The sequence below is a fragment of the Prionailurus viverrinus genome, chromosome X, assembly GCF_022837055.1.
Source record: "Prionailurus viverrinus isolate Anna chromosome X, UM_Priviv_1.0, whole genome shotgun sequence".
NCBI classification, from domain to species: Eukaryota; Metazoa; Chordata; class Mammalia; order Carnivora; family Felidae; genus Prionailurus; species Prionailurus viverrinus.
The window spans coordinates 108,216,882-108,231,521 of record NC_062579.1 but is presented as its reverse complement, the minus strand read 5'-3'; the positions used below and the strand labels follow the sequence as shown (position 1 = coordinate 108,231,521).

Genomic DNA, 14,640 nt, shown 5'->3' with positions numbered 1-14,640 from the left:
GGACCTGAAGCGGGCTCTGCAGTGACAGCAGAGAGCCTGATGTGGGGCTCGAACCCACGTACAGGGAGATCATTACCTGAGCAGAAGTAGGACACTTAACCGACTGAGCCACCCAGGCGCCCCCCAAGATTTTATTTTTCATCTCTGCACTCAACATGGGGCTTGAACTCACAACCCCAAGACCAAGAGATGCTTGATTGAGCCATCCACGCACCGCTGCCATAATTGCTTATAGAGCAAAAAGCAAGAGCTCCCCCTTAACCAAGTGACTCCCAATTTCACCCTCCAGAGATCACCACTGTTAGCAGTCTGTATCCTTCTCGACCATTTTCTACGCACATACATATGTGTAGTGTTTAAAAAGTGGGCTAAAAAAATGAAATGGGAGATCAAACTATACATACTGTTTTGCATCTTTTTTCACTAGACAATACAGCAGGGCATCTTTCCATCTGTGGATCAATCACATACTTTTTTTTTGTTATGCTAAGTAGAGCCTTCTCTACCCCATGATTATAAAGATAGCCTCCTATTTAGTCATCCAATACTTTTATGGACTGCTGTTCGTACTTCTTTATCTTTCTTTTTGAGAGAGAGAGAGAGAGAGAGAGAGAGAGAGAAAGAGAGAGAATCCCAAGTAGGCTCCACACTGTCAGCACAGAGCCCAACCCAGGGCTGGATCTAAGGAACCTGAGATCATGACCTGACCTTGAGATCATGACCTCAGCTGAGATCGAGAGTCAGACGCTTAACTGGACTGAGCCACCCAGGTGCCCCGGTTTTTAACTTAAAATAAAATCGTTAAAGATCAACAAGTGTAGCGCTGGTGGAATTCTTAATACCATCTTCTCCACAACGGAGGGGACAATTATAAACCTTTCCTCCTCTGCCCTCAGCACATATTCCAGAGAAGGGCTGGAAAACAGTGTGCCTGTTGACTTACACTCAGAGAGCGCGTACCCTGGCCAGAGGGAGAGGTGTGTGAGCGTGTGCGGGAGCGCGCTTCCCCCCCTTACTTTTGTACTTGCCCGCACCCACTTTCCTCGGGTATAAATCAGGGGCTCCCCACAGAGTGTTTGCAAGATCCACCTGGAAGGACTGGCCTGTATAACATCAGACCACTCTTCCCGACAGAAACCTTTGAAAAAGGATAAGGATTAAAGAGAGAACTGGCCCTTGCAATTCCCACAAAGACTTCTAGCATCGAAGCAAAATTGGGGGCGAATCCCGGTGGCATTGAGTCGGTTTCAGACTTGTGCCGTGTTTATACTGACATTCCCTGGCCTCTCCTCAGCAGGCCGCGGGTTCCTGGGGAGGGCTCCCGCGGGTCCTGTTCATTGCAGGCACTGCGGAACCCCATCTCTCCTCTGCCCCATTTCCCACTCGGCTTCTTCAGGGGGGTCGCCTCCTCTCGCCTTTCGGTTTTCTTGTGGCCTCTATACTCCTGTGCTCTAAGACCTGCGAAGATCCCCAAGTCGCCGAGGGACGGCAGCCCAGGTGTCTGTACCGCGTGCTTCCTAGGACCCCGGCGTTTTGAGAATCGGGGATCTGGAAGGCAAGGGGCTTAGCATCCCCAAGAGATCCGACTGGTGTGTGTGTGTGTGTGTGTGTGTGTGTGTGTGTGTGTGTGTTTGCGTTGGGGGCGGGGAGGGCATCTTCCGGCTGCAGCACAGACCCTTTTCAGACCATCCAGGGCCAGTCTCTGGGCGCCAGCTGGGACTGCGGTCCCGCTGGGGCCACCCGCCCGTGCGCTCACTGAGCGACGCCCCCGCGCGGCGGATCCCCGCCTGGCCGCTGCGGGCGGGGATGCTGCGGAACCGTCGAGACCTGCAGGAGTTGCCAGGGGAGTGCGAGGCCGGCCGTCCCCTCCCACCACGCGTGCTCGCCGGGCCCGGCCTTCCCGCCCCTGACAATAGGCGTCTCTGCAGGGGTCCTCCCCGCGGGCGCCTTGAGTCCCTCCTCCGCCTCCTCCTCCGCCTCCACTCTTCTTCCTCCGCGCAGCTGGGAGGGGGCGTGTGTGCGCTCCCCGGAGCGGTCGCTCTCGCTGCGGCAGCCGTCCGAGGCAGTGCGCCGGGGCCCCAAACTCCGAGCAAGTTCCCGGGCTCCGGGGACGCGCGCGCGCGCCCGGGCTGCGGAGCCGGTGGCGGGCCCCCTCCGGTCCTGCCCAGATGCTCCTGGGCGGACGCGCGGCGGAATTCGGGGGTCGCGGCCCGGACCCCGAGGCGGGGGTGGCGGCGGCCGGCTCCGGGCCCCACCCGGGCGCGTCCACGCCGCCGGCCCGGTCCGCGCGCCTGGGCTCGGCGCCCCGGCCCCCCGCGCTGTGCGGCGGGACCCCGGGCCTGCCCCCGAACCGGGACGGCTGCACGATCGTGCCGGCCGCCCAGGCCGTCCCTGGGCAGGCGGACATGGCCATGGCCCCGCAGCGCGTGAGGATATCCGAGAAGCACGGCAAGAGCTACCTCTGCCTCCTGCATGCGGTCTTCGTGGCAGGTGAGTTCCCTCCCCGCGCCCGCCGCCCGGCCGCCTCGGCTCCCCGCTCCCTCCCCGGCGCGGCCGGCCGGCGCGCACACTTTGTTTGAGCTCGCACCCCGCGCACCCTTCCCCACTGCGGGGGGCGCCCGTTGTTCCCCGGGCCGGGCGCGGCGCTGCGGGCGGGCGGTGCGGGGAGGTCTCCGCTGCCGCGTGTCACGGGAGAGGTGGGGCCGGACGGCTTCTTCCCGGTCCGCATCCCGCGGACCCGAGACAGGCCTCCCCCGGGCCGCGCTTCCCTTCTGCTGGTCCCTGAATGCCGGGAAAGTGGGGGGTGGGGGGTGGGGGTGGCGAGTAACACGTGCCGGGGAAACCTAGTCCAAAAAGGCGCTGGGATCCGCGAGCCGCAGTTGGAGGAGGGGTAGAGAGACGGTGCGGCCGCCGCCGGGGCTTCCCTCCCGCCCCCCTCCCCCCGGAGCGGTGCATGTCCCCAGCCGGCCCGCGAGCCTCCTGCCTCCTGGGGTCCTCACTCCGATGGCAGAAGTTTTGGTGTGTGACAGGACGGACAGACAAAATCGCCCCCCGACTCACACAACTTTCGGTGCCGCCGCCGCCGCGTTTTGGAAAAGGGGCGTGAGCGGCGTAACGTGGCCTTGGCCACTTGCCAGCCGCGGGGCGCGTGCGCGTTCACCTAGTCGGAGGTGCCGGGTTCCCCGCGGGACCGGGCAGACCGGGGCGTGGGGACACCCCGGGACGGGGTGCAACTCTGGGACCTTAAGTTCAGCCGAGGCTTTCGGGACAGATCTGCGAGGCACCGCGGTCCGCCCAGGTTGTGGTTTTGGTTCAGCAGGTGCTCAGCCTTGCAGTGGGAGTTTGGGCATCCGGAAAAACAAAACAAAAAAAAGAGTTGGCAATTTTCTGCGCATCAGGGGGTCACAACACACGTTCCAAAGATTCCTCCTTATTCAGGGTCATCCTCGAGTCCAGAGGAGGCCGCCACACAAACCCCTTTACTTAGACCAGAGTAGATCGGGACGGCCATCTGTGCACCTTCGGAACACAGAACTCGTTGGTCTTGTCCGTTTGGGTTTTGAGGCGGTCAGTAGTGATTTCTATATGTAATAAATCATTAGGGGGCAATGTGGTGACGGACGCAGATATTAAGTTAGCGCTGCTGTGAAATCCAAGCTGACGTTTCTACCGCTGGTGATTTCCCTTATTTCTATATTGTGAAGTTTCATCTTCCGGTATTGTGGAAAGCTCCTGCACGTGGGCAGGTCCCTGTGGCCTTGGCATCATGACAGAGCACGGCACCTAAATAATACCAGTTGCTGTGCTGTCTTTACAGGGGCTTGCGGTAGTTTTCTGCCTTTCAGCATTTTTGGCAGGAATGCCTTTCACCTTGTGGATCAACAAAGTGTCCTGGAAGTGGTGCGTACCCGTGCTGTTAGAACACAGGCCATGGTACCAGAATTTCACGCGTGAAAAAGGATTTCATGTGTATTTCATATATTTTAAGAATGCTAATGTATTTAAAAAATGTGTTTACAGTGATTTTCATTGTGGGGCAGAACTTCCTGAAAGATGGTTTCACTAATGATCGTTTATAAACTGCTCACTACCAGGAGCATGGTACCGTGTAATAAGCTAAATTACACGTGCTTGTGCAGTATCTGCTGGGGGCCAGCCAGAGAGGGAATGGTTGCCTCTATTTGAGTCTTCAGGGTGGACAGTTTGCAAGTGCACTGGGGGCGGGGGATAGAGTGGTGGGGATAGGTAGGGAGAACGGTATTCTAGGCAAAGGAACTAAGATTTGCAAAAATAAGCAGAACAGGGGCAGCATAGTAGGTTTGGGGAATTGTTTGGTTTTTTAATGATTGGAGTGCAAAGTGTGGAAAGTACAGGAGAGAGAAATTTGGAGAGGTAGGCCGGGACTGGATCAGGCAGAGCCTTGTAATGCATGCTAAAGGGCTTTACTTCATTTGTAGGGCAATGGGGGAGCCAACGGAGAGGAATACAGCAAGGTTGCTGCATATGGTTGTACAGGTTGCGCACTGCACAACCCTTAGGGGCTCCATTCACATTTACTGCACCATGAACAATGCCCTCGCTAGGACTGCACAGTGTGTGGTGTGCACGGTGATCAACAGTGGCAGCGCATGGTGGGGCTTCTTGTTTTTACAGATCTCACCCTGGCATTTGTGTGGAGGACACAGTGTGCGGACAACGCAGTAGAGAGGAAGCCGTGAGGTAGGGTGGCCAGTTAGAAGGCATTTGTAGAAAGCCGAGTAAGCGTGCACTAAGTCCTGGACTGAGCCCGTTCTGGGACCTGGGGCAAGCTTGGAGAATTGAGAGGGTACAAGTCATTTGACTCGGTGACTGGTCGTGAGGTTTGAGGGACAGGGAAGGAGACCCGTTAATTCCAGATTTCTGCTTAGGGTGACTGGGTGGAGGAGGAAGAGCACGTTTTGGGTTCAGTTTTGGGGGTGTGGTTTCTGTGGAACATTCAGAGAGAGCTGACCAGTAGGTCTTGAGCTGGGAAGAAGCAAATCTTTTTTTTTTTTTTTTTAATTTATGTATTTATTTTGAGAGAGAGAGAACACACAAGTACGGGGAGGAACAGAGAAATAGGAGAGACCATCCCAAGCAGGCTCCGCACCGTCTGCACCGAGCCAGATGCGGAGCTAGATCCCAGGAACCCGTGAGATCATGACCTGAGCCTAAATCAAGAGTCAGGTGCTTAACCGCTTACACGGGTTATCTCGATAACTCAGGAAGTCCAGCACAGAAGTAGCCCACACTTGGGGTGCCTGGGTGGCCCCGTCGGTTGAGCATCTGACTCTTGATTTCAGCTCAGGTCATGATTCCAGGGTTGTGGGGTCGAGGCTTGTGTTGGGCGCTGCGCTGAGGGTGGAGCCTGCCTAAGAGTCTCTCTCTCTCTCTCTCTCTCTCTCTCTCTCTCTCTCTCCCTACCCCCCCCCGCCCCGCCTCCAGTGCTCTCTCCGTCTCTCTCTCTCAAATGAAAAAAAAAATAGCCCATAGGTTATTATAAAATTACCTTTTGAACTTGTCCTCAAATAAATGCTGCCCCCCCCCCCCCAGCCACACCTTCCTTACCCGAGGATGGAAAGAAAGAGGAAAAAAGAAAGTAATGTTTTACATTCCTTACAGGACAAAAGAATGCAAACTATACCTCGGATAACTCAGATAAGTAGTTGTGAGCACCTGCTCGCTGGAAGGTTTATTTTGTGAGGGCGTACACGTCGCATACTGAGTAATTAACTTGTGTTGTCATCCACACATCTTCTGGAGCTACGCCCTTACAAAATCAACACGTGTTCCACGTGACCGAATGTTTCTGGGTAAATGAGGTTTAGCACTTTTGGTGCTTGATACATCCCCCTCCCCCCCCCCCCCCCGCCGTTGTCCCCAAATCTGTCACATTTTGGGTGGAAAGCCTTTCGGAAAGATGATTTAGTCTCCTAACTCCTGAACCTGGTGATAACTGCATCTTTTTTTTTTTTTTTTGATGACTCAAGATTATCCTTATAATAGCATTAGTTATTTTAAAGTGCTGTATATAGTGTTGTCTCAGGGGCTCCTAAAGTCTGGAGGGTTGTTTGTCCCTCCATTAGACTGGGTACAGATAGTTCTGCCTCTTAATTTGTAATGCCCGCTTTTCTAATCTTTTCATATAGCCCCTGTCTGTTAGGTCTCATTTTTTGCTGCTGTTATTTTTTTAAAATGTTTTATTTATACTTGAGGGAGAGAAAGCCAGCAGGGGAGGGGCCGAGAGAGAGAGGGGGGGGGGCGACAGAGGATCTGAAGTCGGCTCCCTGCCCAGGACAGACAGCCCAAGCGGGAGCTCAAAGTCACAAACCGCCAGATCGTGACCTGAGCCGAAGGTGAATGCTCAAACCCCCCCCCCCGCCCCCCGAGCCACCCAGACGCCCCTACTGCTGTCGTTTTAAACTGTTTCTGGGGTGGTTTGTGAGTTCGAGCCCCGCGTGGGGTTCTGTGCTGCCAGCTCGGAGCCCGGAGCCTGCTTCGGATTCTGTGTGTCCCTCTCTCTCTGCCTCTCCCCCCCGCGCGTGCTGTCTCTGTCTCTCTCTCAAAAATAAAAAATAAAACCATTTAACAAACCCCCACAACTTTCTACCAACCAGCAGTCCGTGTCTAGTCCTCTGGTTCCTCTGCCATTGGCTTCTTCTAACGTGCTGCTCTGAGCAGACATGCAGGTGACGAAACCCGTTAGAATTGTCTGCAAAATAGGAGTAAGTAAATTATGAGTGGGGCCTCGGGGAGTCTACTTCCATGAATGTATGTGAACTTTCACACTTGGACTCTGTGCTGTCAGTTCTGATTGCTTAAAAGCCTTTTATTTTCTGTTTTTCTCGTTGCTGGTTGTGTTTTGGAGGGTTGGTGATGTTAAGTAAGTTATCCGGAAAAGCCCGTGTTCTCCTGTCACGTGGGGTAGTAATATTTTAGTTTCTTGGAAAACAGACGAATGCGTTGGTTCAAGATCTGTCAGAAAGTCAAGGTTTCTTTTTTCCATTGCATTTCTCGGGCCCCAGGAGGCACCTCAGTCTTAGACGTCGCCCCCCCCCCCCCCCAGGAAAGCAAACATCCCTATTACAGCGTCTTCTGTAACAGGCACCCTCTGGGGGTGACAGAACTGCCCCTCACCTGCCCCAGGGCGGAAGCGGGTCAGCCCCAGAGGGCGAGATGCCCCCGATCTGGCTGTGGTCAAGGTGAGTCTCCCCTCTCTGTTGCCGCCAAGGTCTTGTCCCGGAGGCAGCTCGCCAAGGTCTTGTCCCGGAGGCAGCTCGCTCCTGGCAAGAGACCAGTGTCACAGCACTTTCTCCTACTTAGTTTTCACCCAAAGCATCCCCACGTCGTATGTGTATGACACACGTAAGGATCTGACCAGCTGGCGACTCCAGCACTAGGAAGGTGACGTGGAACAAACACCTTACGACTCGGGGGGTGTTCCAGGCAGAGGGGACCATGGGTGTTAAAAGGCCCTGACACGAGAGAATACTGACAAGTTCAAGCCACAGGACAGGGACGCGTGTGGCTGAAGCAGTGTGTTTTGCATTCGTGTGTGTGTGTGTGTGTGTGTGTGTGTGTGTGTGTGTGTGTGAGAGAGAGAGAGAGAGACAGAAAAATAAATAAATGAATAAACTGCAAAAAAAAAAAAAAAGAGGAGACCATTAGGATTGGTGATGGTGGCTCGAACCAGCGCGGTGGTGACAGAGGTGGTGAGCACTGCTCAGATTCTGGATCTCTTGAAGGTGGAGCCAAAAAGCGTTTGCCAAAATGCTTCGGTTACAAGGTCCGAGAGAAAGAGGAGGGATTGTCATCGGTCGAGACGGACATGTGTGCAGGGGGAGCGGGTCTGTGACAAGAATCGGGAGGGCGGGGGTCTGGTTTGGCACCTTTTAACTCAGAGGCGCCTACGTGCTGTCCTCATGGAGGTGTCCAGTAGGCGATGGGACGCGGGGACCTGGCATTCGAGGAAGGGGCCTCGGACGGGGGTGTAGGTTTGGGCGCCATCAGGCTTCTAGGTGGTGTTTAGAGCCTGGATGCGCGAGCGTAGATGGAGAAGAGGTCAGTCACGAGAGACCGTTGTTTGTGTCCCAAAGCAAAATGTACTTGAGGAGGAACGAGGGCGCAGAGTGGAAGCACTGCTCCAAAAAGACAAAGCGTTGCTGGGATTTGTTGCTCAAACGTTCGTGCTGTCAGATTGGCTCCCGGGTCCCTTGGACTCATCGTGTTCCTTTGCTCACAGTCTGGAACCGGTGTAATCTATGCCTGGGGGTGGAGAAGAGGTCTGTGCTCAGAGCTGTCCAATGAGAGAAGCTACAGCTTTAACGGTAACTGATCCTACTTTACTGGGGACACGAGATCGGTAGTTTATTACACAACCCCCTCCCTTTTTTCTTCTTTTTACAGATTCTCTAGTTTACTCTTTTATGGTTTAAATTCATGCCGGAGAGGAATCCCTTCCCATCTTATTCTTCCTTCAGTCGAAATATTAAGCAGCCGTTATTGCTTTCCAGTTGAGAACTTTATTCATTTATCTCCTATCATTTTCAATACCTGGTATAATTTTCTTTTTTTTTTTTAAACCATTGCACTTAAAAAATTTTTTTTATTTGAGAGAGAGCGCATGCGTGTGGAGGAGAGAGGGGCGTGTGGAGGAGGAGGAGATAGTGTGGGACGGGAGGGACAGAGAGGGGGAGGGGAGGGAGAGAGAGATAGAGAGAGAATGAATCCCAAGTGGGCTCCACGCTCAGATCCCACGACCCTGGGATCATGACCTGAGCTGAAATCGAGAGTCTGGATGCTGAACTAAGCCACCCAGGCGCCCCCCCCCCATGGTATAATTTTCTAAAAAAAAATTATATTTTAATGGAAAAACCAAAAGGTGATGGCATATTGGAAAGAAGGACCATGGTACACTCACAATTAAGAATTAAGTTTGGGGCTTATCAAATAGTCGAGTCGTGGTTTTCCAAGGTACCCCAGATAGCAAGTATAGTGACGTTTTAATATACTGAAATTTACTCTTTTTTTTTTTCAACATTTTATTTTTTATTTTTGGGACAGAGAGAGACAGAGCATGAACGGGGGAGGGGCAGAGAGAGAGAGGGAGACACAGAATCAGAAACAGGCTCCAGGCTCTGAGCCATCAGCCCAGAGCCTGACGCGGGGCTCGAACTCATGGACCGCGAGATCGTGACCTGGCTGAAGTCGGACGCTTAACCGACTGCGCCACCCAGGCGCCCCTGAAATTTACTCTTAAAAATAGATTATCTTCTCTCTGACTTTCAAATATTTAGTAATGATATTCTCATCTCTGTCATGAAGAGGTTATGTTGGCTGTTAACCCTGCAGATGCTGGGTTTTATCGCAGTACTTAAAACTTACATATGTGTATTCTGTCTCTTGAAAATTATGTGCTAGCACCCATATGGAGATACATCTACTCTCTTTTCAGATAACTTTTTGCATCATTTTGTTTTTTGCATTATTTTGAAAAGGGAAAGCAAGGAGGAGGAGAAATGAGGTTTTTGAAAAAATTTTGTTAATGTTTGTTTATATTTTGGGGGTGGGGGGAGGCGCAGAGATAGAGCAGGAGACACAGAATCCGAAGCAGGCTCCAGGCTCTGAGCTGTCAGCACAGAGCCCGATGCAGGGCTCGAACTCACAACCATGAGATCGTGACCTGAGCCGAAGTCAGACACTTAACTGACTGAGCCACCCAGGCGGCCCTCAAGGTTTTTTTTTAAACTGCTTTGTTGAGATATAATTCACATACCATGCAATTAACCCATTTAAAGTATACATTTCAGTGGTTTTTAGGATAATCACAGAGTTGTACAGTCATTACCAGAAGTTCAGAATATCCCTGTCACCCCAGAAACAAACCTGCCCACCGCTCATCCCGCCAACCCCTGATGGCCGATATTATACAGTGCTTTCTACCTTCCTAGATGTATCTATCCCGGGCATTTCAGGTAAATAGAATCATATAATATGTGATGTCTTGGGGCTGGCTGCGGTTAGCATAGCGTTTAAAGGTTCATCCATGTTGTAGCATGTATCAGCATTCATTCTTTCATGTGGCTGAATACTACTGCTGTTGTATGAAGATCTACCGTATTTTAATGATCTATTCGGTTGATGGACATTTGAGTTGTTTAAACCTTTTTGGCTACCGTGAGTAATATTGCTGTGGACGTTCTTAGACAAGTTTTTGTGTGGATGTATGTTTTCATTTCTCTCTTTAAAACGATTTTTTTTAAGTTTATTTATTTTGAGAGAGACAAAGACAGCATGAGCAAGGGAGGGGCAGAGAGAGAGAGGGAATCCCTAGCAGTCTCCACACTGCCAAGGTAGAGCCAGGGCGCTGTGGGGGAGGGGCAGAAGGGTGGGGACAGAGGACCCGAAGCGGGCTCCATGCTGACAACAGTGAGCTCGACTGGGGGCTTGAACCCACAAACCGTGAGATCACCACCTGGACCAAAGTCAGACGCTCAGCCGACTGAGCCACCCAGGTGTCCCCCTTTTTTAAATAATACATATTTTTTATGTCAGACGTTTCAGATCTACAGCATTCGATGTTTGCATATACTGCAAAACGATCACATTCACTCTAGGTGACATCTGTCACCATGCATAGTTTACAAAATATATTTATTATAATGAGAACTTTAAAAATTTACTCTCTTAGCAACTTTTTAGCAATACAGAATTATTAATGCTGTACATTAGGTCCCCCAGACTGACTTATTTTGCAACTGGAAGTTTGTACATGTTGACCCTTGTTAAACCAGGCACTACCTCCCTCCCCACCGCCCCGCCCCCACACCCCACAACCACCAGTCTGTTCTCTGTATCTTTGAGCTTGCTTTTTTTTTTTTTTTTTTAAAGATTCTGCATGTAAGTGAGATCATCCATAATGCCCTCAAGGTCCATCCATGTTGTTACAAAAGGCAACATTTCCTTTTTATGGCTGAATTTATTCCATTACACACACACACACACACACACACACACACACACACCAGTTTTCTTCATCCATTCATCTATGGATGGACACTTCATTGCTTCCATATCTTGGCTATCCTGAATAATGTTACAATGAATGTGGGCGGGGTGGGGGGCAGATGGTTTTTTGAGTTAGTGTTTTGTCTTCTTTGGGTAGCTACCCAGAAGTGGGATTGCTGGATCTTCTAGTAGTTCTGTCTTTAATTTTTTGAGGAACCTCCATATTGTTTTTCAGAGCGGCTGCACCAATTTACATTCCCACCCCATAGCCCACGAGGAGCGTCTTTTTCTCCGCATCCTCCCCAGCAGTTGTTATTCTCTTTTTGGTGACGCCCATCCTGACTGGTGTGAGGTCATAGCTCACTGTGTTTTGGTTCGCATTTCCCTGATGACTGGGTAATTGTTTAAGCCCCTTTTAATGTACTTCTTGGCCTATTTTTTCTCTGGCATCCTCTGCCTTTGGTGTCCCATATGAGGAAAGCTGGCCTGGGGCACCTGGGTGGCTCAGTTGAGTGAAGCAGGCGACTCTTGATATCTTGATATCGGCTCAGGGCATGATCTCGCGGTCCTGAGTTTGAGCCCGTGAGTTTGCGCCGAGCGAGGAGCCTGCTTGGGATACTCGCTCTCCCTCGCTCTGCCCCTCCCCCGCTTACACCCATGTGGGTTCTTGCTCTCTCTCAAAGTAAACATTAAAAAAAAGAGAAAACCCGGCCTAATCCAAGATCACAAAATCACACCTATGTTTTCATATGTGTTTTAGGTTTTTTTTTTTTAATGTTTATTTATTTACTTATTTATTTTGAGAGAGAGAGAGAATGCACACAAGCGTGCACAAGCAGGGAAAGTACAGAAAGAGAGAGAGAGAGTCTCAAGCAGGCTCCAGGCTATGAGTGCAGAGCCTGTCACGGGGCTCGATCTCATGAACTGTGAGATCACGACCTGAGCCGAAACTAAGAGTTGGAAGCTTAACCAACTGAGCCACCCAGACGCCCCTGAGTTTTAGAGTTTTAGCCCTTACATTTAGGTCTGATCCTTTTTGAGTTGATTTTTGTGCATTATGTGAGTTAGGGGTCCAAGTTCGTTGTTTTGCACACACATGTGTCCAGGTGTTCCTAGCATCATTTGTTGAAAGAATATTCGTTCCCGCCGAAATGTCTGAGTACCCTGGTTTAAAATGACTTGACCATAATGTAAGTGTTTATTTCTGGACTCTCAGTTTAATTCCACTGATCTATCCACAAGTCTATCTCATACCTGTATCGCTGTCTTGGTTATGGCAGCTGTGTACGAAAATTTGAAATCAGAAAGCGTGAATTTTTCAACTTCGTTCTTCTGTTTCAAGACTGTTTTGGCTATTCTGGGACCCTTGCATTTCCATATTAATTTTAAGATCAGCTTGTCAATTTCTGCATTAAGAAAAACTAGCCAGGATTTTGCTAGGAATTTTGCGTTGAATTTGTGGATCAACTTTAGGAATGCCTGAACTTCATTTTTATGAGGTTTCCCTAAATTTGGGGTGGTCACATTTAAAGTATTTGGAAATTAGGAACTATGATGCATTCTGGCCCGTCAGTCAGTGCTCATTTTGGATGGTTATTCGTCTGTAGTTTTTCATGAGTTTAGGAAGGTTACAATATACGAACTCATTCCCCTTGTGGGAATTATTCTCGAGCCCCTGCCGAAAGCTTAAGAGGCGAAAAAAGAAAAAAAATATCCACAAGAATTTTTCCAAGGAAAAACAAAAGCACAAGCAAAGACACAAACAGCGAAATAGTCACTAACTCCATTGCCTCAGTGGTCGTGATTCAGCCTTTGTTGTGCAAGTCTGTGTGGGAGCGGGGTGGGATAATCTAGAGAAAATGAGAGGCACGTGTTTTGATACTATATTGACCAGGAATCTGCAAAGACCTTTCCAGGGCAAGACCTTTTGTCAGTGAAATGTGCCAGCCGCATCCCTGCGGCTGGCTGGAGAGGTCTTTTAGGAAAATAGATTGCAAAGGCTAGACGGGTAAGCTTAGGTCAGCCCTGCTGTTGCTTTAAGGAGGAAAAAAAACCAGTTATTTATCCCTAGTTTTCCTTCCAGTAAATCATCACATATGGAGTTCTTTATGAAATGGTTCAGTCCCTCTCAAAATGTACCTGCCTGTAGTTAGGAAAACCTGCTGTCCCCATTGGGTGGCTTTTAATCTGAAGGGGGGAGGGAGGAAAACCTTTCCATAGCTATGCTCTTTTTTTTTTTTTAAGTTTATTTATTTATTTATTTTGGGGGGGGGAAGGGCGGAGAGAGAGTGAGAGAGAGAGAGAGAGAGATTGAGAGCGAGGGAGAATCCCAAGCAGGCTTGCATTGTCAGCGCGGAGCCTGACGTGGGGCTCGAACCCATGAACTGTGAGATGGTGACCTGAGCCGAAACCAAGAAAACCAAGAGTCGGACGCCCAACCGACTGAGCCCCCCGGGCGCCCCCAGAGCCGTGCTCCTAATTAGACCTACTGCAGACATGGGCGAGGCCCGGCAATCTGGGACACCAAGCCCTGGGGTAGAGGTCGTCCCTTCCCACCTGCTGTACCTCATTTTCCTCAGGTACTTTCTGGCCCTTTCATTGCTTTCTCTTCACGGTTTCTTCTGTGTAGCTCTCACCTCCTTGCCTGGCGCCTTAGATACGCCTTTTTTTCCTGTGTGTGTCGTGTGTTTCTTTGTTTGCGTGCAGGGAGGAAGTATCTTTTATTTTTCCAGTTTCTTATGTGCTTAAATCATGTCTGTATGATGTTTGTCAAACATCTAAACCGCATATGCCCATAAACTAATGAGTTGAAAGTCACCCTTCTGCCTAGCCCAGTCCTACTCTCTGGAGGAAAACGCGAACAGTTTGGCCGTAGGGAATTTTCTGTGGGCATAGATAGTTCAGTGAATATTTATTGATCACCTTCTACGTGCTAAACACTGTTGGCACGTTTCGCTGAACAAAACAGACACAAATCCCTGCCCTCAGGGAGCTTATTTCTAACCGGTGAGGACGACAATTTAAGAATCCACCCGTATCTAGGTGTTTTACTGAAGTGGGATCATACCCCATGTGTTGATCTGTGGCTTACACGTGAATGTGTTTATTTTTAAATGATTTCATTGTGGAAACTTTTTTACGTTTATTCATCTTAGAGAGAGAGAGAGAGAGAGAGAGAGAGAGAATCCCAAGCAGGCTCTGCACTGGCAATGCGGAGCCTGATGCAAGACTCGAACCCACAAACCATGAGACCATGACCTGAGCCGAAACCAAGAGCTGGATTTCATAATTTTCAAGAAACAAAATACGTGCTTTGAAATCATTCTGCTGTGTTACTCGAGCGTTTTCCTTCCGTAGAGCACAAAGGCTACTCGACCTTTTCAGCACAAAAAAAGCATTTGTCCAGTTTTGTCTTAGTGGGCCGGGGGTTGAAATAAACCCAGGGAGAAGCTGTCGTACTTGAGAAGGATGCATTCTTTACCCAGTTATCCACACTGCTTCTGTCTGAAGTAGATAAAATTTTATTGAATCTTTCTGTATTTCCTTGATCTAGACGGGACCAATTTCATATTGAGACCACCTCCAGCTACTTAGGAAATTAGTTAAGATGAACAG

At 50.2% G+C, this 14,640-nt stretch overlaps 1 protein-coding gene across 2 annotated transcripts in view; it reads left to right on the top strand.

Moving 5' to 3' along the window:
* Window positions 1-2,352: 2,352 nt before the first annotated feature.
* The window catches only part of MCF2 (MCF.2 cell line derived transforming sequence), a 110,006-nt gene continuing 97,718 nt past the window's right edge, over window positions 2,353-14,640 (top strand). The window contains exon 1 of one of the 2 annotated variants that reach the window (XM_047844953.1): window positions 2,353-2,490. In XM_047844953.1, coding sequence (XP_047700909.1) covers window positions 2,406-2,490 — 85 coding nt within the window. In that variant the 5' untranslated portion in view covers window positions 2,353-2,405. The remainder of the gene's footprint in view (window positions 2,491-14,640) is intronic. The other variant, XM_047844952.1, reaches the window with a different exon arrangement.